The following is a 24,263-nucleotide window of genomic DNA, read 5'->3' as shown; positions in this document are numbered from 1 at the left end:
TGCTGAAAGTAAAAGAAAACATGTACCAAAAACATTCAGTTTTACTCAGGGTTAGTTGTAACATTTTCTCACAAGTTGTTACAACTAACCCTGACCCTTGCAGCCATTAGCCGGCTTCCATTTTAGCTAGATGTTAAAACTTTAGCATTGCTAACTTGCATCAAATCTGCAGAGTTTATCACAGGGACTTACTTTTTCACATGAGGGTTCAGGACTAAACTGAGCATGTGCACAGTAAATCACATGATTCCACCTCACTCCTGATTGGAAGAATTTGCAAGTGTTACAACTATCCCATGTTACAACCATCCCCGGTCTCCCCTGTTATTTATTTGGCATTGGGGAGAGCACAGTGCATGGAAGAAAACGCTACAGGAAGTGCTGCTGGAAGTGCTGCAGATAAATTGAAATACATTTGCCAACTTATATAAGTACTCATGTCTCTATAAAAATAAATGAAATCATTGCAAATACTACACCAGCATAATTTAGCCACATATTTTTAAAAATTGCTGTAGATTGTGTTTTGTCACATTATGAGCGCATAGGCCTAGTCTACAGTCGGGAATCCCGCAATTGGGCAGCCCGCGAGGCAAATATAAAACAGCTGATTGTTGAGTTGTGGCTGTAAATGAACAGCAGGCAGCAGCTAGAAGGTATTTTGCAATATTTCAAAATACAATTGCGGGAAAAATCTTTCTGAATAGGTGAGTTCCACTGGAAAGTTGGTGGACTATAATTTCCTCCTCATATTGTAAGTCTAAAATCTGTGTATCCACTCTTTTCATTGGCCTATGCTATTGGTTGCATTTAAGACGGGTCGTTCGTTTAATTGATCTCAGTATGTAAATGTCAGAGTAGCTTGTCAGTTTGATCATTTGTATGGTATACATACACCCGTCTACCTTATCCTCTCTAAGCTCCACATGAGGCATTCACAGTGCCTATAGAAAGTCTACACCCCCTTTTCACATTTTTCTGCTTTAAAATTAAATCTACAGTGCATTCGGAAAGTATTCAGACCCCTTGACATTTTGTTATGTTACAGCCTTATTCTAAAATTGATTAAATAATCTTTTCCCCCTCAACAATCTACACACAATACCCCATAATGACAAAGCGAAAAACAGATTGTTAGACATTTTTGCACATTTATAAAAGATAAAACAAATACGTATTTCCATAAGTATTCAGACCCTTTGCTATGGGACTCGAAATTGAGCTCAGGTGCATCCTGTTTCCATTGATCATCCTTGAAATGTTTCTACAACTTGATTGGAGTCCACCTGTGGTAAATTCAATTGATTGGACATGATTTGGAATGGCACGCACCTGTCTATATAAAGGTCCCACAGTTGACAGTGCATGTCAGAGCAAAAACGAAGCCATGAGTTCGAAGGAATTGTCCATTGAGCTCATAGACAGGATTGTGTCAAGGCACAGATCTGGGGAAGTGTACCAAAAAATGTCTGCAGCATTGAAGGTCCCCAAGAACACAGTGGCCTCCATCATTCTTAAATGGAAGAATTTTAGAACCACCAAGACTCTTCCTAGAACTGGTCACCCGGCCAAACTGAGCAATCGGGGGAGAAGGGCCTTGGTCAGGGAGGTGACCAAGAACCCGATGTCACTCTGACAGAGCTCCAGAGTTCCTCTGTGGGGATGGGAGAACCTTCCAGAAGGACAACCATCTCTGCAGCACTCCACCAATCAGGCCTTTATGATAGAAAGGCCAGACGGAAGCCACTCCTCATTAAAAGGCACCTAAAGGACTAGGATCATGAGAAACCAAGATAGAATTCTTTGGCCTGAATGCAAAGCGTCACGTCTGGAGGAAACCAGACACCGCTCATCACCTGGCCAATGCCATCCCCATGGTGAAGCATGGTGGTGGCAGCATCATACTGTGGGGATGTTTTTCAGCAGCAGGGACTGGGAGACTAGTCAGGATCGAGGGAAAGATGAACGGAGCAAAGTCAGGAGAGATCCTTGATGAAAACCTGCTCCAGAGCACTCAGGACCTCAGAATGGGGCGACGGTTCACCTTCCAACAGGACAACGCAGGAGTGGCTTCGGGACAAGTCTCTGAATGTCCTTGAGTGGCCCAGCCAGAGCCCAGACTTAAAACCGATCGAACATCTCTGGAGCGACCCGAAAATAGCTGTGCAGTAAAGCTCCCCATCCAACCTGACAGAGCTTGAGAGTATCTGCAGAGAAGAATTGGAGAAACTCCCCAAATACAGGTGTGTAGTGTCATACCCAAGAAGACGAGGCTGTATTTGCTGCCAAAGGTGCTTCAACAAAGCACTGAGTAAAGGGTCTGAATACTTATGTAAATGTATATTTCTGTTTTTTATATGTAATAATTTAGCAAACATTTCTAAAAAACTGTTTTTGCTTTGTCATTATGGGGTATTGTGTGTAGATTGAGGGGGAAAAACTATATTATCAATTTTAGAATAAGGATGTAATGTAACAAAATGTGGAAAAAGTGAAGGGTCTGAATACTTTCCGAATGCACTGTAGAAGATAAAAAGGGATTCAATTAGATTTTTTCCCCTACAGATCTACACATCCTCCACATTTTTATAGAACATTTTCAAAATTAAGAAAATAATTAAATAATGGAAATGTCATAATTTGATAAATATCCATCCCCCTGAGTTAATTATTGGAGGAAGCACCTTTGAATCATTTTCATTAAGATTCTACCAACTTTGCACAACTTAGGGCAACTTATCCATTGTTTTTGTCAAAATTGCTCAAGCTCATTGAATTTAGTTAGGAATCATTGATGGACAGCAATATTCAAACCTTGTCTCTGATTTTCAAGGAAATTCAAGTCAGGACTGAGACTAGACCACTCAGGAACACTCAACATCTCTCGGAAAGCCATTCTGGTGTATCCTTGGCATTCAAATTTTGCAATTGTCCCGCTGAAAAATATCCCAGAGTTAGGTTTTCAGAAGACTTGAGGCAGATTTACCTCTAACATTTTACCTGATCCTGACAGATTTTTTTTTCTATAACTTTCTTTCACTTTGAAAATGTGGAGTAGGTTGTGTAGATGTGTAGGAAAAACATTGAATTAAATCCCCTTTTAGATTTAATTTTAAGGCAGCAAAATGTTTTTTTTAAAGTTCAGTGGGGTGTCGACTTTCTACAGGCACTGTATGTTATATTCTCTAAGAACAAATGGGTATATCATTTATTGAAACGGCCATTGAACATCAGGAAATCTTACATATTGAAGGAATATGCAGAATTAACAAGTATTTACAGGTACTGCACATAAAAAAACTTAGAAGTGGTTGGATTTATTTATTCTTCTGTGACAAATTACCAGTGGAGGGCTTCATGCACTTTTAGAACCCCTCTATTCTGAGCCTACAAATACCATTTCACAAAAAAAGGACTAGTGATCCCATCACACTAATTTGGAGCCTTTTAAACCTACAGTATTATCAGGGTAAGAAGATTTGTAACACACCATACAAAGTGGCTTGCATAACTGAGAAGTCCTCAATTATGACCTGTTCCTAAACATGAAACGCAGTCAACTTGCTTAGTTGGTTGTGGAAAATCACTTTATTTTTCAAGAGGCCTAATCAGGTTGTGTGAATCTTGGCCTTCCCCTGCTGGAGTTTTAGGGAAGTGATCTTACTATCCAGCTCGTCCATAAACCCTTCATCCACAGATTCACTGTCCCCCTCCTCCCTCACTCCAACTCCTTCCGTGGGCAAGAATATGTGAAGCTGTGTGCGTGCTGGCATAAAAGCGGCGGGAGGCAAAGGTTGGCTGGGGAGGCTCAGGCAGGGCTTTCCTCTCACTGTTAGACCCTCTCTGTGTGACGACTGGCAGTGCTGCATCACCGGAGGACGGAGCTTGCCTTGCTCCGTGGTCAGGGTCAGGCTTTGTGATCTGGGCTTCCCCAGCTTTGGGTTGGGTCTGATGGGGTAGGAGAAGTGGTTGTACACTGTTCTGCTGCTCTGGCTCAGGTTCTTTCCTACTATTGAGTCACAGGACTTGCAGAGAGGCAGAGGTCGTTTCCGCAGAGGGGGGTGGCGGTTAGGGGAAAACCTCTCGAACATGGCTCGTTCTCCCGGGGTGAAGAGGGAGGGCTCGCTGATGCTGTGAGGAGAGGAGTCAGACAGGTGGAGGTGGGACAGGGGCAAAGATAAACACTGATCAGCAACTAGGGGCAAATAACATTAGTAAAACATACTGTAAAACTATACATTCAAGTGTAAAATGTGAAACAGTATGAAATGTTGACACTTTAAACATCCTGTAATCATTTGTGTATCAAGGGCCTAAACAGAAACAAACCAATTGCGTTCAAGCAAGCATTTTAGTCCTACTCTGTCTATCTCGAGACTCAATACTGTATTTCCTCAATGAAGATCACAGATGTACAGTATGAATGTATCACTGGTCAACCGCTTCCTTTGGCAGGAGTTGAATTTAATCGTTTTTTAGTTATTCAAAACCTGCACTCTAGAGATGAGGCCATTATCTGACTGCAGCGGTGGGGTGTCAGGGGTGTTTCCATTCGTGAGGTGTTTTAGTGCCTCACTCAGGTTTCTCCTCCTATCCTCCAAGACACACAAACTCAGCATTGTTCTTGCACTACGTTGTAGTTACACAGTGTCCCAAACATAAATATATCCTCTTACACCTGAGATTTATAGAGGAAGATTTCTGTTGTCAAAGCATGTAGTGTATTTAGTACCTAATTTGATACTTAATTGTTGGGAACTATACAATTTGCCAACAGAAGTTAAGTTGGGGCAATTATATACAATTTCCAGACAAATCAGGAAATAATCATCTTTCCTTTCCTCATTATCTAATCAATTCACTGTATGATAATGATACTGTATTATGAATCATTGTATCTGAAATATATCCTGATAAAGGCAACAGTTTATTGCAAAGGATTCTTACACAATGTATATTTTGAACATTGCACCAATGAGAATACAGCACAAAACTCATTTATAAAGAGTTCCTCCATTATATCTGATTTGCAAACACTTACGCAATTAAGAACAATGCATTCAGCAGCCAAGCCTCTACTGGTTGCATGGGCCCCAGGCTGGTCCTAGAAATATGAGTATCCGCTTACCTGAGTGGAGTCGTGGTGGTCTGCCTGTGCGAGGCTTTGAAGGCAGCTAGGGAAGGCAGTCGGACAGTGTCCCTTTGCCATGTCCCATTGGGCTGAGGCAGAGGGAGCACAGAGTTGGACTGGAGGTAGGTTCGGACTAGAGCTCTGCTTCTCTGCATTGCTCTCTGGTGCCATAGCCCACCGCTGTCCAGGCTGAGGCCAGGATTGGCTCCGGCGGTGCTCATGTCTCCCCCAGAAACAGCAGACTGCACAAACCCGTCTCAGTGTGTGCACTGGCGCCCCTGGGGGTGCATGCAGCCAGGTGAGGCTGATCAATTATTAATGTCCATTAAAGATGCATCGATGAGGCAGGCCAGGTGGACGCCACCTACTTTATACCCTCTCCCCTTTTCCTTCTTCCAGAGGTCAACTTACACGGGTAGCAGGGAACAGGCAGGGGCATTGGACCTAATGGTAATGACATGTAGGTTGACTTCAATATATCCTATTATCGCTGTTACAGATTTAGCAATCAGGGTTTGTAATGGACTCTCATCAATCCCTCACCCTAACACCATTCCAAAGCTGCATTTATTAATATTCACAAAAACACACATCACTTGGGTCCTGGGCTGCAGAAGGATCTGATGATCCACTGTTAACACTTTGTACTTATTAGGGTAACAAAAGGTTTGTGGAGCAATAGTGTGTGTGTGTGTGGGCCATACTTCTTCTCTATTTATTTTACAAAGTCTTGAAAGTAGTCAAAAACTGCAGGGCAGAATGGAATACAAATATTTATTTTTCAAGTTTCATTCTTGATGTTTGGATTTGAGAAATTTGGAAGCCTTCAAGTCGGAGCAAGGACTAATTAACAGTCTGCTTCATGTTGAATCTGAACAAGAGTCCTAAACCAATGCTTTTAGGTCCTTTAAATTAATGGTCATACAGTGCATTCGGAAAGTATTCAGTCCTTCACTTTTTTTAAGGTTACAGCCTTATTCTAAAATGGATTAAATACAAAAATCCTCAATCTACACACAATACCCCATGACAAAGCGAAAAAAAGTTTAGAAATGTTTGCAAATGTATTAAAAATAAACAAATACATTATTTACATAAGTATTCAGACCCTTAGCTATGAGACTCGAAATTGAGCTCAGGTGCACCCTGTTTCCATTGATCATCCTTGAGCTGTTTCTACAACTTCGGAGTCCACCTGTGGTCAATTCAATTGATTCGACATGATTTGGAAAGGCACACATCTGTCTATATAAGGTCCCACAGTTGACAGTGAATGTCAGAGCAAAAACCAAGCCATGAGGTCGAAGGAATTGTCCGTAGAGCTCTGAGACATGATTGTGTCAAGGCACAGATCTGGGGAAGGGTACCCAAACATTACTGCAGCATTGAAGGTACCCAAGAACACTGTGGCCTCCATCATTCTTAAATGGAAGAAGTTTGGAACCACCAAGCCTCTTCCGAGAGCTGGCCACCCGGCCAAAGTGAGCAATCGGGGGAGAAGGGCCTTGGTCAGGGAGGTGACCAAGAACCCGATGGTCATTCTGAAAAAGCTCCAGAGTTCCTCTGTGGAGATGGGAGAACCTTTCAGAAGGACAACCATCTCTGCAGCACTCCACCAATCAGGCCTTTATAGTAGAGTGGCCAGACGGAAGCCACTCCTCAGTAAAAGGCACATGACCACCCGCTTGGAGTTTGCCAAAAGGCACCTAAAGACTCTCAGGGAATGAGAAACAATATTCTCTGGTCTGCTGAAACCAAGATTGAACTATTTAGCCTGAATGCCAAGCATCACGTCTGGAGTAAACCTGGCATCATCCCTATGGTGAAGCGTGGTGGTAGCATCATGCCGTGGGGATGTTTTTCAGCGGCAGGGACAAGGAGACTAGTCAGGATCGAGGGAAAGATCAACGGAGAAAAGTACAGAGAGATCCTGGGAGAAAACCCGCTCAGGACCTCAGACTGGGGTGGAGGTTCACCTTCCAATAGGACAACGACCCTAAGCACACAGCCAAGACAACGCAGGAGTGACTTCGGGACAAGTCTCTGAATGTCCTTGAGTGGTCCAGCCAGAGTCTGATCAAACATCTCTGGAGACCTGAAAATAGTTGTGCAGCGACGCTCCCCATCCAACCTAACAGAGCTTGAGAGGATCTGCAGAGAACGGGAGAAACTCCCCAAATACAGGTGTGCCAAGCTTGTAGCGTCATACCAAGACTCGAGGCTGTAATCGCTGCCAAAAGGTGCTTCAACAAAGTACTGATTAAAGGGTCTGAATACTTATGTAAATGTAATATTTCAGTTTATTTCTAATACATTTTTTATTTATTTATCTAACAACCTGTTTTTGCTCCGTCATTATGGGGTATTGTGTGTAGATTGAGAGGAAAAAAAACTAACAATTTCATCCATTTTAGAATAAGGCTGTAACGTAACAAAATGTGGAAAAGGTCAAGGGGTCTGAATACTTTCCGAATACACTGTATATGCCCCATGTTAACACTTAGTTTTTCCTGCTTTTAGTCTTCAGTTGATCTTTAGGAAAGCAACAATTACATCAGAACAGGAATACAGTCTTTACGAGATATACTGATAAAATTTCTTCGGTCATCATGAAATGTCTACTCTAAATGATTATGTTCAAATCATTTCTAGAGCATGGGCTTTGGGGAAATGTTGGGGTAGAGTTTCTGCCCAACTAACTACAGCCTTACAGAGGAGACTAGTGCCAGGGTGCAATGCAGATCAGACAAAACTGACCCACATTCTCCCTGCCTTCTGTTCCCTCGGTTTCAGCTTCCAGCATGGTGCCTCTTTGGCTGGACCATCTCCAGCATTGACAGCCAACCTACAGGATACAAGAGTGATCCAGCATAGGGAAACGTTGCACCTCGCCCTTAATTGTAACTGGACAAGAGGCTTCTGAGACAGGTCAGAATAGGCATGTGTGGTTCAGTGAGTTTAAAAGCTTTGATATATACTGGTAGACAGGGATCACCATGCCTTAGTCAGAACAAGCTAAATAGGTCTACCAAAATCTATTCATGACAGAACTATAAACATGTTAACTATCACACTTATTGATAATGGTAGGTGGATTTTCATGTAAAACCTGCAAATGTAAGTTAAATCAGTTCTATTCAATTGTTGAATAAGGCAAGTAAGGTGAAAACCAGAGGCAGTACTATATTTTACATTATGACACTTTTTAATTATGGTAATTTAACAAGCTCCACTATGCACAAAACATCAATGTGGATAGTAATCATAGATCTCTAGAGATGCACTATAAAAAATTAGATTTATTCAAAACAAAACTAGACATATCTCCAAGTTTAACCTTTTATTACAATATTGTGTGTAGAAACACATCTCCTGTTGAACTTCTAGCTTTTCTGCTGGTTGGATCCTGGTGCGACATCAGAATTCCCTTCTGTCCAGCTCTTAGGGGAGACAAAATACAAAAAATGGAAAGAGCCGCTACAAATAATGTCATCCATTGGAAATTAATCGACAAACATGAAATCAAGGAATAACAGAGCAAACACCCTTTTTTATTTTGTATATACAGTGGGGAGAACAAGTATTTGATACACTGCCGATTTTGCAGGTTTTCCTACTTACAAAGCATGTAGAGGTCTGTAATTTTTATCATAGCTACACTTCAACTGTGAGAGACGGAATCTAAAACAAAAATCCAGAAAATCACATTGTATGAGTTTTAAGTAATTCATTTGCATTTTATTGCATGACATAAGTATTTGATACATCAGAAAAGCAGAACTTAATATTTGGTACAGAAACCTTTGTTTGCAATTACAGAAATCATACGTTTCCTGTAGGATTTCGGGCCCACTCCTCGATACAGACCTTCTCCAGATCCTTCAGGTTTCGGGGCTGTCGCTGGGCAATACGGACTTTCAGCTCCCTCCAAATATTTTCTATTGGGTTCAGGTCTGGAGACTGGCTAGGCCACTCCAGGACCTTGAGATGCTTCTTACGGAGCCACTCCTTAGTTGCCCTGGCTGTGTGTTTCGGGTCATTGTCATGCTGGAAGACCCAGCCACGACCCATCTTCAATGCTCTTACTGAGGGAAGGAGGTTGTTGGCCAAGATCTCGTGATACATGGCCCCATCCATCCTCCCCTCAATACGGTGCAGTCGTCCTGTCCCCTTTGCAGAAAAGCATCCCCAAAGAATGATGTTTTCACCTCCATGGTTGGGATGGTGTTGTTGGGGTTGTACTCATCCTTCTTCTTCCTCCAAACACGGTGAGTGGAGTTTAGACCAAAAAGCTCAATTTTTGTCTCATCAGACCACATGACATTCTCCCATTCCTCCTCTGGATCATCCAGATGGTCATTGGCAAACTTCAGACGGGGCTGGACATGCGCTGGCTTGAGCAGGGGGACCTTGCGTGCGCTGCAGGATTTTAATCCATGACAGCGTAGTGTGTTACTAATGGTTTTCTTTGAGACTGTGGTCCCAGCTCTCTTCAGGTCATTGACCAGGTCCTGCCATGTAGTTCTAGGCTGATCCCTCACCTTCCTCATGATCATTGACGCCACACGAGGTGAGATCTTGCATGGAGCCCCAGACCGAGGGTGATTGACCGTCATCTTGAACTTCTTCCATTTTCTAACAATTGCGCCAACAGTTGTTGCCTTCTCACCAAGCTGCTTGCCTATTGTCCTGTAGCCCATCCCAGCCTTGTGCAGGTCTACAATTTTATCCCTGATGTCCTTACACAGCTCTCTGGTCTTGGCCATTGTGGAGAGGTTGGAGTCTTTTTTACAGGTAACGAGTTCAATCAGGTGCAGTTAATACAGGTAATGAGTGGAGAACAGGAGGGCTTCTTAAAGAAAACTAACAGGTCTGTGAGAGCCGGAATTCTTACTGGTTGGTAGGTGATCAAATACTTATGTCATGCAATAAAATGCAAATGAATTACTTAAAATCATACAATGTGATTTTCTGGATTTTTGTTTTAGATTCCACCTCTCACAGTTGAAGTGTACCTATGATAAAAATTACAGACCTCTACATGCTTTGTAAGTAGGAAAACCTGCAAAATTGTCAGTGTATCAAATACTTGTTCTCCCCACTGTATATTTTTTTAGCTTACGGCACCTGGTTTTCCCAGGCGGTCTCCCGTCCCAGTACTAACCAGGCCCGACCCTGGCTGGTATGGCTACAAGCGTTTTTTTAAACACTGTTTTCTCCCCGAATTACGTCCCTTGGCTCATCTCTGCAACTTCTCAATGGGCTCGGATGAGGCAAAGGTCGAGTCATGCGTCCTCCGAGACATGACCCTGGCCGCCTACTTCTTACCACACTGCTCGCTTAACCCGGATGTCAGCCGCACCAATGTGTGGGAGGAAAAACTGTTCGACTGACAACCGGAGTCCGCTTGTCACAAGGAGTCGCTAGAGCACGATGAGCCAAGGAAAGCCCCACCGGCCAAACCCTCCCCTACCCCGGACGGCGCTGCACCACCCAGCGGTCAAAACGTGTTTGAGAATAGTTCAACCAACCTGCAGATCCATTTCCTTGCTTTAGGATAGACCACATCCTTGTTTTAGGCTGGACCAGAGGCTTTGTACAGACATCAGTCTCTTCAGTTAACCTGCAACAACAAAAGAAAAAAAACATAAGTCAACAACTTCCACTAAGAATGAAGCGACATTGTCAAAAATCAGAGGGGTCTGCGTGTACACCCCCCCAAAAAATATATATATTGACACTCAATATATATATTGACAAATATTTCATTTACATTTTACATTTACATTTTAGTCATTTAGCAGACGCTCTTATCCAGAGCGACTTACAGGAGCAATTAGGGTTAAGTGCCTTGCTCAAGGGCACATTTACGTCATTTAGCAGACGCTCTTATCCAGAGCGACTCACCAATTGGTGCGTTCACCCTATAGCCAGTGGGATAACCACTTTACAATTTTGGGGGGTTTAAAGTGGTCCTATGGACAGATACTCAAACCATATTTGTTTAATATGAGCACTTAAGATAAAGGCTTCAAAAAGGTAAACAATGTCTCTGCAACATTACATCAATTCAGACTAGTGTTTGCCCTTTGGTGCAATGACTAAAAGGCTTCCATCTCTGTAGGTAGCTTACCATATGTTAGACCAGGAACAGCTCCTCAGTCTCCTACAATCACTCGAGGCCCCTGCAGTGAGAGAGAAACAATGAGCTCGAAGCTAGGAACTTAGGTAAGTGATCCTAAGACACAAATAACTGTGGATATGAGGGCTAAACTACTTGAAAGTTTAAAATACAGTGCATTAGGCTTTTTGGAATTTAAATTACAAAAAACTACAGTAAATGCATGCACTAGATGTAAATGACAGATTGTATAAAATGTTAAAGTAAAGAACTTGTGCCAATTAATGTAAGACATTACATACATCTTAAAAAAGTAAATTATAAAGCAAACCCAATAATACGGGTGAATTTTGACACAGTAGTAGGTATGTAGGCTACGTCACTTTATAGCAAAAAAAATTGTAACTCCCGAGGGAACAGGCAAATGCATAAGAGCCATGACACCAATCATGCAAAAATGTGAGGACTGAAAACAGTTACAAAGCAAGGTAAGCTTGACTTGGTTGACACTGAAAAAGTATTATAGCAAACCCCCAAAACGTCAGGAGTTGCACCTATGAAGACGCTTTCACCTTATACATCATGACCGGCATTTGCGACGTCGGTCTTGCAGAACAAGTTTGGAAAAGGCATTGCCCTTCCAGAAGAGGCCCTGGAGGGTAGTTCTGGCATCACACTCTGAAGGGGCTAGAGAGAAGCAGACTGGCCACTCAAAGAGGAGACTCCCGAGTGGAAATGGATCACAGTGCAGACAGACACACTCGACAGCCCTAGGGCTGATTTCACTGCTCATGGTAGTTCTCTACACAAGACGCTTAGTCCAAGACTACCAACACTAAGTTTGCTGCATGAGACACTTTTTATATACAAGCTGCTACACCAAGGTGGTTGGCACAGTCCTTGTGAACTGAACCCTTTACGATTGGCTGGCTGGTCACTGGCTTGAGAATGTGACTGATATAAGACAGGAGGATTGATGATACTTTGAAGCATGAAATGCAATAGGACTGTCCCCGACAAAAAAAACCTGGTCGACCGAGAATAGTGTGTTCCTTCGACCAATCGATTGGTCAACATTTTAAAAACCATGTATAGACATCCTATGTGTTTTAATCAAATAAACTATATGCACTGAGCTTGTCTGATGCTTTAAGCGCACTGTTTGATTAAATAATTAAGGCAAATGACTAGAGGGAGTCCGACAATTGATTTGATTGTGTCAGGCGGGGCTCAGACTTGCTGTGCTGTGTAAAAATAAATAAAGACAGTGCGTGACTGTGTGACTAGCACCCGTTGTCTCCTCCTCTATGCTGCAGCGACCACCACAGAACAGTGTTTATCGCGCTGTCCGTGTTGCTGAAGCTGCAACATAATTACAGCCGTTTCTGAATGAGAGGTTCTGTTACCCAAATTTTTTGGAAAAACATTCACTATTCCCTCAACCCTTGCTCTCTTTACGTGCCCCATGTAGGCCTATGCATCGCATGCACGTGACCAATGGGGCCTGACCTATAGCATATCAGAATCACATCAATAAATTGGTTAGAAAAGCCAAACATCGTAACAGCAAAATGGATGCAGAGGACGTGACTAACTCAAAACATGAATGTTTACTGGTTGCACAGGAGGTAAAGGGGAAGTCAGATGTGTGGAATAAATTTGACTAGTTGTGGAAAATACTGGAGATCAAGAAAAGGAATTTAACGAGCAAGCGCTGCGTGCATATTGTGTGTGCCAAACAGGTGCGGTTAGATTACAATATAGTTTGACCGTTTGGAAAAATGTAAACACTAAACAAATATGCATACCAGAAAGTATGTTGTAACGTTTATTTTAATTGTTTTGTAAATCCTTTATTACAGCAAAATACTAAAAACAGTCGCATGCATTTGTGAATGCAATTGCCGAAATAGAACAGTTTATTTATTATTTAGGCTAATTATTCAAGGATTATAATGGACATACACAAAAAAGTTAAATGAAAAAAATAACTTATTTCAAAAAAATCTACAAAATAAATAACGGAATAGTGGTGCGTGCATATGTATTCACCCCCCTTGCTATGAAGCCCCTAAATAAGATCTGGTGCAACCAATTACCTTCAGAAGTCACATAATTTGTTAAATAAAGTCCACATGTGTGCAATCTAAGTGTCACATGATCTGTCACATGATCTCAATATATATATATATATACACACCTGTTCTGAAAGGCCCCAGAGTCTGCAACACCAAGCAAGAGGCACCATGAAGACCAAGGAGCTCTCCAAACAGGTCAGGGACAAAGTTGTGGAGAAGTACAGATCAGGGTTGGGTTATAAAAAAAATATCCAAAACTTTGAACATCCCACGGAGCACCATTAAATCCATTATTAAATATTGGAAAGAATATGTCACCACAACAAACCTGCCAAGAGAGGGCCACCTACCAAAACTCACAGACCAGGCAAGGAGGGCATTAATCAGAGGCAACAAAGATACCAAAGATAACCCTGAATGAGCTGCAAAGCTCCACAGCGGAGGTTGGAGTATCTGTCCATAGGACCACTTTAAACCGTACACTCCACAGAGCTGGACTTTACGGAAGAGTGGCCAGAAAAAAATAAGCAAACACGTTTGGTGTTCGCCAAAAGGCATGTGGGAGACTCCCTAAACATATGGAAGAAGGTACTCTGGTCAGATGAGACCAAAATTGAGCTTTCTGGCCATCAAGAAAAATGCAATGTCTGGCGCAAACCCAACACCTCTCATCACCCAGAGAACACCATCCCCACAGTGAAGCATGGTGGTGGCAGCATCATGCTGTGGGGATGTTTTTCTCATAGGCAGGGACTGGGAAACTGGTCAGAATTGAAGGAATGATGGATGGCGCTAAATACAGGGAAATTCTGTATTTGTGCAGTCTTCCAGAGATTTGAGACGGACGGAGGTTCACCTTCCAGCAGGACAATGACCCGAAGCATACTGCTAAAGCAACACTCGAGTGGTTTAAGGGGAAAACATTTAAATATCTTGGAATGGCCTAGTCAAAGCCCAGATGTCAATCCAATTGAGAATCTGTGGTATGACTTAAAGATTGCTGTACACCAGCGGAACCCATCCAACTTGAAGGAGCTGGAGCAGTTTTGCCTTGAAGAACGGGCAAAAATCCCAGTGGCTAGATGTGCCAAGCTTATAGAGACATACCCCAAGAGATTTGCAGCTGTAATTGCTGCAAAAGGTAGCTCTACAAAGTATTGACTTTGGGGGGGGTGAATAGTTATGCACGCTCAAGTTCCGTTTTTTTGTCATTTGTTGTTTGTTTCACAATAAAAAATATTTTGCATCTTCAAAATGGTAGGCATGTTGTGTAAATCAAATGATACAACCCCCCCCCCCCCAAATCCATTTTAATTCCAGGTTGTAAGGCAACAAAATAGGAAAAATGCCAAAGGGGGTGAAAACTTTCGCAAGCCACTGTTAATGGATGATTTATAAAGCCAGGCACATTTAACAGTTAGGCTATTGATTATAGACCTAATTAAGTTGGTTTACTCTCCTCACATTTTATAGACAAGGCAAGGGCTGTTTTCTCATATCCTAACTCCGTTGCTGCCTCCATTGCATTTTTCTCAACACTAATATGTTGTTTAACTTTTCGATTATGCACATAGCAACATGGTCTTGGAAAAGGCGGTAATTGAACAGCGCACTGATATTTCCAAACCGCGGACAGCGACCACTATCAAACGAGGGAGAAAGCGCATTTGTTATTAAATATTTTTTGTGTTGCACCATTGTCCTTAACCACATACAATTTCAGTAGCACGTCTTAGAGTGATGGACTGTGCCATCCCCACGGGGCCTCCACAATGGATTAGACCACTCAGACGGGCGCAAATCAGACAGGTGTCTTTGTACACCATTAACTTTTATTTATTTTTGCTACTGCTCAACTAAAGAAATCTCGGTCGACATACACGGTCTATCGACAAAACAATCTACTAAATGGAGTCAGCCCTAAAATGCACAAGGGAAAAAAACAGGCTGCCATTTTTGGCCATTGCCACAGATCTTTCCAAAGCACAGGAGAGAGAAAGAGAAACAATGCCTTCTTGTGTATGGTAGTTGCCACACTACAGTCTCAAGTGAAGTGACCAAGTGTTCTTTATGCATAGCTAGGTTGTGAATTACCCAGATAGACCCAAACCCAGTCCCCTGACTGTCCACCCGCCCAATAATAGCCCAGTGGATTAACACGTTCTAGTTGAGCTTAGCAATACACCAAAGTTAAATTCTACAAAAGTTAGGCTGTTCCCAGCCTAAACTCAGTTGTCAAGTATAAAATAAAATCAACAAGGTCATGTTTGCTATTCCCATTACTATCTCACAGTAAATAAATATAAGATGGGTCTAACAAAACAGTCTTAAGTCAAACTAAAACCTTCTTAAATTACCTAGGGGAGCAACTGAAAAAGCGTGTAAGATCCCATAATGATGAACCGCACAACCAAGAAAATCTGGAAATTGAGATTGCTGATCACATATACGTCCCACCAAAATAACTGGGCTACTGGTGTGTGACAAAACAGGCAGAAAAGATGACTGAAAGAGCCAAAATACAAATACTAGTACAATTCACTGATCCCCAGTATTTCTGCATTGAGAATGCAGTGGCCGTTTCCGAATATCTATACTTTCATCCTAAATAGTAGGCAGCTTGAGTACGTAAAAAAAATTAAGTTTAATAGTAAGCAACATAACATAAAAAAAAAAAAATCTAGCATACTTTAAATGCCGAGTGTCATACTCATTTTGGCTTTGACAACAGCTGATCAATTAGATATGGAGATGCGCTACCGAAATCAACAAATAGCAGGAAATGCAATCTCGCATGGCGCATTATAAGTACGCGGAAATAGAATGTGTTATAGCATGTGAATTTTCAAAAATAGAGTATGGTTTAAATGCCAGGATGTTATACTCATTTCTGCTCTTCATCTAGTAGAATGAATTGCACACTTCCACAATGCATTGGAACAGGTGGACTGTGAGTGATAAGCCCTAGTTCTCTAAGTATCCAAACAAAACTAGGCTACTTAAATTGGGAATATTTAGCAATGTTAAAATGTAGGCAAAATAGTTTTTGTAGTCCACGTTTTTTTGTGCAATAGCCTTCTGATTTGAACATTTGAAAAGCTGGTGTGTGTACACTAGGCTATTAGATTTAATTTATATAAACACACACACTGAACAAAAATATAAAACGCAACATGTAAAGTGTTGGTCCCATGTTTCATGAGCTGAAATAAAAGATTCCAGAAATGTTACAGACGCACAAAAAGCTTATTTCTCTCAAGTTTTGTGCACAAATTTGTTTACATCCCTGTTAGAGAGAATTTCTCCTTTGCCAAGATAATCCATCCACCTGACAGGTGTGGCATATCAAGAAGCTGATTAAACAGCATGATCTGGGGACAGTATAAGGCCACTATAATGTGCAGTTTTATCACACAACACAATGCCACAGATGTCCCAAGTGTTGAGGGAGTGTGCAATTGTCATGTTGACTGCAGGAATGTCCACCAGAGCTGTTGCTAGAGAATTGAATGTTCATTTCTCTACCATAAGTTGCCTCCAACGTCGTTTTAGAGAATTTGGCAGTACGTCCAACCGGCCTCACAATCGCAGACCATGTGTAACCACGACAGCCCAGGACCCCTTTTGTGGGGGAAAAACTAATTGTGATTGGCAGGGCCTGGCTCCCCAGTGGGTGAGTCTATGAATCTATCCATAGATTAGCACCTAATGCATTTATTTCAACTGACTGCTTTCCTTATATGAACTGTAACTCAGTAAAATCATTGAAATTGTTGTTTATATTTTTGTTCAGTATATGTTACAGCATTTTGGTTTCACTAATAAATATGTTGAAATGGAACCAAATTCTGTTTGACCTTTTTAAAAATAGGATAAAATGTGCTACGGTATAGGTTGAATGTGATAGTCTGCCTATAACCATCCTGAGTAGGCATATAACTCCATTCCTACTCTATTCAGAGTTTAGAGAAATGTATCGAATATGAGCTATTATCAGGCTGGAAAAATCCACCAGCACTCGGCCCCGCCCCACCTACTCAGCCAGTCAGGAGCCACTACTGCGTTGCGGCCCTGGCATACTGCATACTTTTTACTAAACGGTACATGCTAAATAGTATGTGACGAGGAGTACATCGTATGCAGTTTATGTAGTACGCTAGTATGGGTATTCGGACAAGGCAAGTCTGACAATTACTCGTTAGGGGTCCTTAGAGTTTTACCTTTGCCGTAATATTGAATCGACTGGACAAATATCACTTGCCAGTGTTGCATTGTAGACTCCCAAAAAAGCCAGTCCACTTAGAGCACGTCAAGTCCAAATGAACAATTGGTCACCATGATGATTCTCATTTCCCCAGACAAAAAAACCCAACCAATGTCAAGCGCTGAATATTGTATGCGTCAAAGCTACCATTTCTGTATTGCAAATAACTAGTCCAACTTCAGTTAGAGTCCTGTGCTCCAGTACTACGATACACCTTACCTGCAACATTTTGGCCTAGGTCTACATGATTTAGGCTACTGTATGAAGGTTGGCAATATAGGCAAAGTAAATTATGTTCTAATATTAGGCAAACATTGGACAAATGGACAAGCTTCACAAATTGCTTCCTCTATTACTTCATGAAATAGGTCATGATCAACAATTAAGCACCCCAACCAACAACCAAAAGGGAATTCTTGTGACTACCAATTGGTTACAAGTCCCTTCTACAGTGCCAAGGAATAAAGTAATTCAATGTCAAAAAACGTTTGCCAACAAAGTCCCCCCGCCAATACGTGAGGCCATTGCATTTGTCGTTACAGCTTGAAAGAGTATCTGCAAAAGGAGTTGTGATGATTGAACTGAACCAAAGTCGAGTTGCGGGTATACGCCATCATACACTAATTGTTGAGCCAGTGACACAGCAGTCTATATACAGTTTGTTTCATACAGAGACCAGCTTCAGTCAGAAATGGAAGGAAAAATACCAGATACTGCACACGCTAAAACACACATTGCCACACGTTCACATACAGAGGGAGGAACAAGTACTGCACTGTGATTCCATTTTTCAGAAGTGTGATGCCAGAACCCCTGTATTGTCACATCACGTCAGGTGACAGAGGAAGGTAGAGCAGTAATGTTTGGCATTTAAACAAATCATTAACAGGAACACTTACCTTTTCAGTGGCTCTGTAAGCATACCTCTCGCTGCAAACAAGTCCAGGCTCTACTGTCCACTGACTTCTGCAGAACTACTCATCCTCAACGTAACCAACTGCCGGAGCCTCTACTTGGAGCCTTTACTGTGGAATGGGGCAGGCTGGCTGTTGGACTTTATTGCACAGCTACTGCACGCCCATGCACTCAAGACACTTGACAAAGACAAGCCTCTCGCTCCTTATAGGTACGCAGGTCTCCTGAGTCTGCTGAAGGGTGACGGGGAATAAGGGGAAGTTCTACCATAGACTTCCATCGGTTATACAAGTCTGACAACTATTTCAGAGTACTTCAATAATCCACAAAACCAGGACAACTCATATATATATATATACACACACAAAAATAACTAAGGGGTGGTCTACATTCCCACTACAGGTGCATATAAACAAAGCTAGCTACATTTATTTTAACCACTAGTGTCTCCTGATCTGTGATTCTATCTGCAAACAGAGTATGATATGGCTGCATTTAGACAGGCAGCCCAAATCTCTTTTTTTGTTAACATAAGATCTCCACAGATTAAGATGAAATTCCATTTAAAAGATGTCCAATCTTTCTTTCCCAGTATATTGCTACTTCTAGGCCTACATCCCACCGAGTTGCTTGTCGGTCAACATTAGTATGGCAAGTTGACCAACTTGGTGAGTAGTACAGCAAGAGCTGACTAAAAGAGTTTACCTAGAAACATACACCCTAAGAGAAACTGCCAGATCCAAATCAGTCTTCTTGTTATTCAGCCATTCTGGCAAACTGGCTTCATTCATTGTCTTCCAAATCACCTAGATACATTGGCAACAACACCCAGTTAGAATATTAGATGGGGTGTCAGTTCCGATTTCAGTCACGGTGGGTTGCAATTTACTGTTCTGTTATTCAAAAACAACCATTTCACCAACTGGTATACTGTTACATTACTGAAATTGGCTAACTCTTCACTAAGGCAAGACTGTCTTCATCAGGTTGGTCTGTCTAAGACAAGTCACAGGAGTAAACTGTATTAAGTGCTACTCAGTTAGGCCTAGGATTTCTTGGTTTAGAAATGTCTCCTTACACACTGCAACCTTTAAGGTGGCCAAACCTGTCAAAGAAGAAATGTACACAAAACAAACATACAGGAACAACATTGAACGTTTTATGGTTTACATTACTTTTGTCAAGGTATCCAATCAGATTTGTTTAGTCAACTGTTTTGATAAACTGAATGTTTGTAGTCATTTGAGTAACATAGAGCACAACCATGATCAATCTTTGTGCTGTAATTGTTGAGTCTGAAATTGACAAAATTCTAAAGAGCCTATTGAGTTCAAGTACACAGTATAAAAAATATGGATGAGATCATTTTTAAACAACTCGTAGGAGCACAAGTTTGATCTTCAATAAATAAAAAAATTCCTACAGGGAAAATGTTCTCAATTCTCTGTAGCTTTCTAGGTAATGATATATTTATGATGTTTGTTTATTTTATTTTTTTACATCGCTGACATTTCCACCCTTTGGTGTGCTTCGCCTTTAAGTCTCACTTGGAAAACAGATTTAGAGGTCTAATCGAGCAGTCTTAAAAATCAAGAAAATGTGTTGCAAAGGGCTGGCCTTTTCATATCTCAACATCTTCATAAATGCGTGAAAGATAACATTGACAGTTTTTAACCAATGTGCCCTAATCCTTAAAGGGATAACTTGGGGTTTTAGCAATCAAGCCCTTCATCTACTTTCCCAGAGTCAGATAAACTTGTGGCTACCATTTTATGTCTCTGCATCCAGTATGAAGAAAGTTAGAGGTAGTTTTGCGAGCTAACGCTAACTAGCTTAGCGCAAGGACTAGAAGTTCAGGTATAGCTAACATCCTCAAAACTTCGTCTATGCACTAAGCTAACACTAGCTCGCAAAACTACCTCTAACTTTGTTCTTAATGGACATAAAATGTGGTAGGCATAAATTAATCAGACTCTGGGAAAGTAGATAAAGGGTTTCATTGCCAAATCCCCAAACTATCCCTTTAATGCTTCACTGATGGTTTCAGACTTAGTTGTTCAATCTGTTCATGTGAAACTTCAAAGTGACAGTGGTACTCACTGGAATGAATCAGTTCACATCACTGTTGGTTTATCAGAGCTTAGGCTATGAAAGAGACTAAAGACATTCAGGGAAGGATCCATAAATAAAATGTACAAAGTGGATGGCTGAAAAGTTCTACGATAGCTTGAAGGGTAAAATCACATGCTACTGTTTCCCTCACAGTTGCCGTTTCTCGTAATAACTTGGCCATTTGAATTATGACCTAAAAATATCTGTCAGACAGTGGCTTGAACTGGAATTATTTAGGGTAACATTCTTAGATCGTTTTCATACATTCCCGTGTATGATACATACATTCCAATGAAACATGTTGCATTATGCAATGTCAAGAGACCGTGATGAATAAAGCGCTGCTTTGAGACGTTAAATGTGATCAGAGAGGACTTTCGACCTCTGTTCAATAATATGTAGCCGACTTGGGAACAATACACGAGTCCAACATACTCCCTTTTTGTCAATGCAAAAAAAAACAGCACCGTTGTCAAAAACCATATCACTTCAATTAGGGCTAGACAAATAGTCATACTTTAAAAACAATTGTTTATGAAAAGTCGCAAAATTGCACTGAAGTATCTGCACCGAAAAGTGCATTTTAACTGCGACTTTCCAAGGGCATTACAAAATCCTTAATTTTTATAAGCAAACACTTCAAGAAGCATTAGTCGCGTTTGACACCAGCACTGCTTATTTCCGTTGTCAAAATTGGGCCCCACAAGTACAATTTCTACTAGGCCTAATTGTGCTCTAAAATGTCAACTTTCTTTGCTTTATCAATACTGTCCCAGTATGCATATGTTGTTCCATTTAGTTCACATGGTGATCATTTACATTATAAAGTTGCTGTTCACCCCCGGCGTCCAACATAAAGCCAGGTTATGCTATATAATATATATATGACAATAATTGATCAATTTAACAGATGATCACTAGGACAAAACGCTCGTCAACTCTTGCTGGGCTTATTTAGGATAACTCAAAATAGGGTTAAAATAAACTTTAAGAAGGTTTGGAAAGAACCAAATGAGGTCTTTATTGTAAAGTTACATGTTTTTAGTTCAAATCTTAAATGGCACAAAACACAGCCATAGAAAGGTGAGAAATTTTTACATTTATCACCATTTACGACACGAGTCACAGAGCACGATACAACTGGAAAGAAAGTTATACATAGGTGGGATAGCGCTATGTGATCACTGAGGGTGACCAATTTATCAATTTCACACTACTCCAAATACAAAATCAAAAAGAAAAAACCTAACTTGCCATAAAATGAATGAGTCTTCAGGCTAAAATGCAAGAACACTTTCAACTTAAATACAACAATGACTCAATGTGAAGATGTTCAGAGAAGCTACACAAAAACGCTGCTATGAGTGACACTGAACAGATTTAAAAGCGGGGCTTCTTGGCAGGCCCTTCAAACTCCTCCCGGACCCTGCCAAACCCTGGGTTGGTAGGACCCATTCCCCCCCGGCCTCCCTGAGGGAAGTTTCTCTCATTGCGCTATAGGGATCAACAACCATACCAAGGAGGCAGATTGGAGAGGGCAGTGCGATGGCACGCAGTTCAAGTCCATATTCAGGGGAGAGGTAAGAGGGGGTAGAGAGAGAGTTGGTTTTGTTTGAGAGCCATGACAAAATAAACAGCAGGAGACATGTCCAAGGGAAACGTTCGTTGAAATAGTTCCAATACGCAGATCCACAGGTGCCACAGGTAACATACGGAGAAGGAAGAAAGGGTAATGTTTTCGTTAGTTATGTCCTACCGTAGTTTGCTGTGCATGCCAAAGGCTGGGCTACATCACTCACTACTGGCATCATGTGGAGCATTTAGGGGAAGACCGCCGGTTTGCTATGGCCCAAAGGCACAAAAGGTTAAGTTTAATGCCAAAACTTACAGGTAGGCCAGACTGGCCAGTTGATAAATGCACTTCAGCGCTCCACTTCCACTTTCTTAAACACTTTAAAAAAGGAGCCTATATCAGCCCTATTTTCCAATATAGCTGTAACCCCATTGTTGCTCGTCTTGCCTCTATTGCTTAATTACACAAGCAATACTGCACAACTACAGTATTGCTGACCTTTCAAATGGCAATAAAACATTTGAAAAATATGATTTTAATCAATGAGCCTACATGAAGTCTAGCCCAGTTGTTACACTTGAAACTTTCATGGCCTTAGTAAAACGCTGAACAACTTAAGGGGGGAATGAATTTCACATTACACTACAAGTCTGAGTCTACTGGCTCACCATAGGCTAGGCCTAATTCAAATAGATGTTCATTGGCCTAATCCTGCCATGTTATTTGGTTGGTCTATGCTTTAGTGCCATTTCACCAACCAAACCTACTACAATTTACTATGCGTCACATATTTGTTAATATGACGGCAGTTGGGCGAATGAGGAGGTCCATACTGGTTAAGACTCAACTTTGCACTGAAGTTCCACAACGGTTGTGGCAAATCCTGATTGTCTACACAAGTTCCAGGACGAAAAAGACCATGGTTCATTTTATATACACACAAATAGTCACCCTGCTCCTGCACAATACAATCGTATGGTTTTTAATAGGAGAATTCTCATTTCTGAAGTGTTCTCAATTTTTGATGTAAATAGCATGTTATAGAAGGGTCTACACACTTTAGTGATTTGGCTTGTTTTTGAGAAAATTGCAGCAGCCGCAATTCACTTCGTCATTGCTCGTTGTGCAGTCTCAGGGCATGCAAAAGACATGAACAAAAGTAACAAAAACAATCACCCAAATATGTCCTTTTAGAAACAGACACGCTCCAAGTATAGGGATGTAGGTCTTCAGATGTTGTTCACATGACTGTGTCATTCCAAACTTTATCTGCAACGTTACATTCCATTTTTTTCAACTCAAGACGTTTCTTCTACCTGCTGTGCTGCGCGGTCTGGGTGTCCGTGTATTATAGGGACACGCTCGGCCTGCACAGCTGTGCGGGGGAAACAGCGCGAGTCGTCCAGAATGGATGTAAACCATGGGTTGGAATCCAAATTACATTCCAATCGTTTCATTCTGAACTGAACAATTATTTTCCCGTTACGTTCCACTGTTCCGACCAGCAAAATAAGTTCTGAACCAGTTCTAATCATAAACAAATTGCAGGTTTATATTGTTATTTTTTGTTCCTTTTTAAAACATTTTAGACGCAAAATTCCCCGGTTTAGGGGACCTGCGTGGTTCTGGTACTGACCAACATTTTAGCTTATAAAATCGATCTGTGGACACCATAGATCGAAATAGCTTGCATTGAGCAATAACCCTCGTTCTCACGGACAGAGTATATTTTCTGAGCCTGTGTGACTTATGTGAAATCTGAAACCACTTGAAGCTGGGATGTCCCTCCTACCATTTCATTCGCTCTTCCGACTGTCCATCAACTCCTGGCTGAACCCTACGTCATAGCCACATCATAGCGCAGCAGGAGAGCTTGGTTTGATCACGGTAGCACATTGAGATCGATTTGCCATTTATCTAAAATAACAGCGATTTTAAACAAAAACACTGTCATTGACGGACAAGATGCGATGAAAGGTGAGTTCCTAACAAGTTCACGAAGCCAAGCTAGAGCTCTGTTAGACGTTCACAGCCATAGGGGCAAACGTTTTTATCTAGAGAGACCTTTA

At 41.4% G+C, this 24,263-nt stretch overlaps 1 protein-coding gene across 2 annotated transcripts in view; it reads right to left on the bottom strand.

The window, feature by feature from the left end:
• Positions 1-8,313: 8,313 nt before the first annotated feature.
• Positions 8,314-24,263, bottom strand: part of LOC121586397 (splicing factor, proline- and glutamine-rich) — a 28,618-nt gene continuing 12,668 nt past the window's right edge. The window contains exons 10-12 of one of the 2 annotated variants that reach the window (XR_006003936.2): positions 11,265-11,316; positions 10,663-10,754; positions 8,314-8,571 (exon numbers count right to left, since the gene is read on the bottom strand). Coding sequence is in view for 1 of the 2 variants with exons in the window: in XM_041903043.2 (XP_041758977.1) it covers positions 22,002-22,115 (114 nt within the window). In the remaining variant the exon portion in view is untranslated. Of the gene's footprint in view, positions 8,572-10,662; positions 10,755-11,264; positions 11,317-21,617; positions 22,116-24,263 lie in introns of those variants that run through there. The other variant, XM_041903043.2, reaches the window with a different exon arrangement.

The sequence above is a fragment of the Coregonus clupeaformis genome, chromosome 17 (genome assembly GCF_020615455.1).
Source record: "Coregonus clupeaformis isolate EN_2021a chromosome 17, ASM2061545v1, whole genome shotgun sequence".
In the NCBI taxonomy this organism is placed as follows: Eukaryota; Metazoa; Chordata; class Actinopteri; order Salmoniformes; family Salmonidae; genus Coregonus; species Coregonus clupeaformis.
Note: the sequence above shows the minus strand (reverse complement) of the source record. Positions and strands in the feature narration are given on the sequence as shown.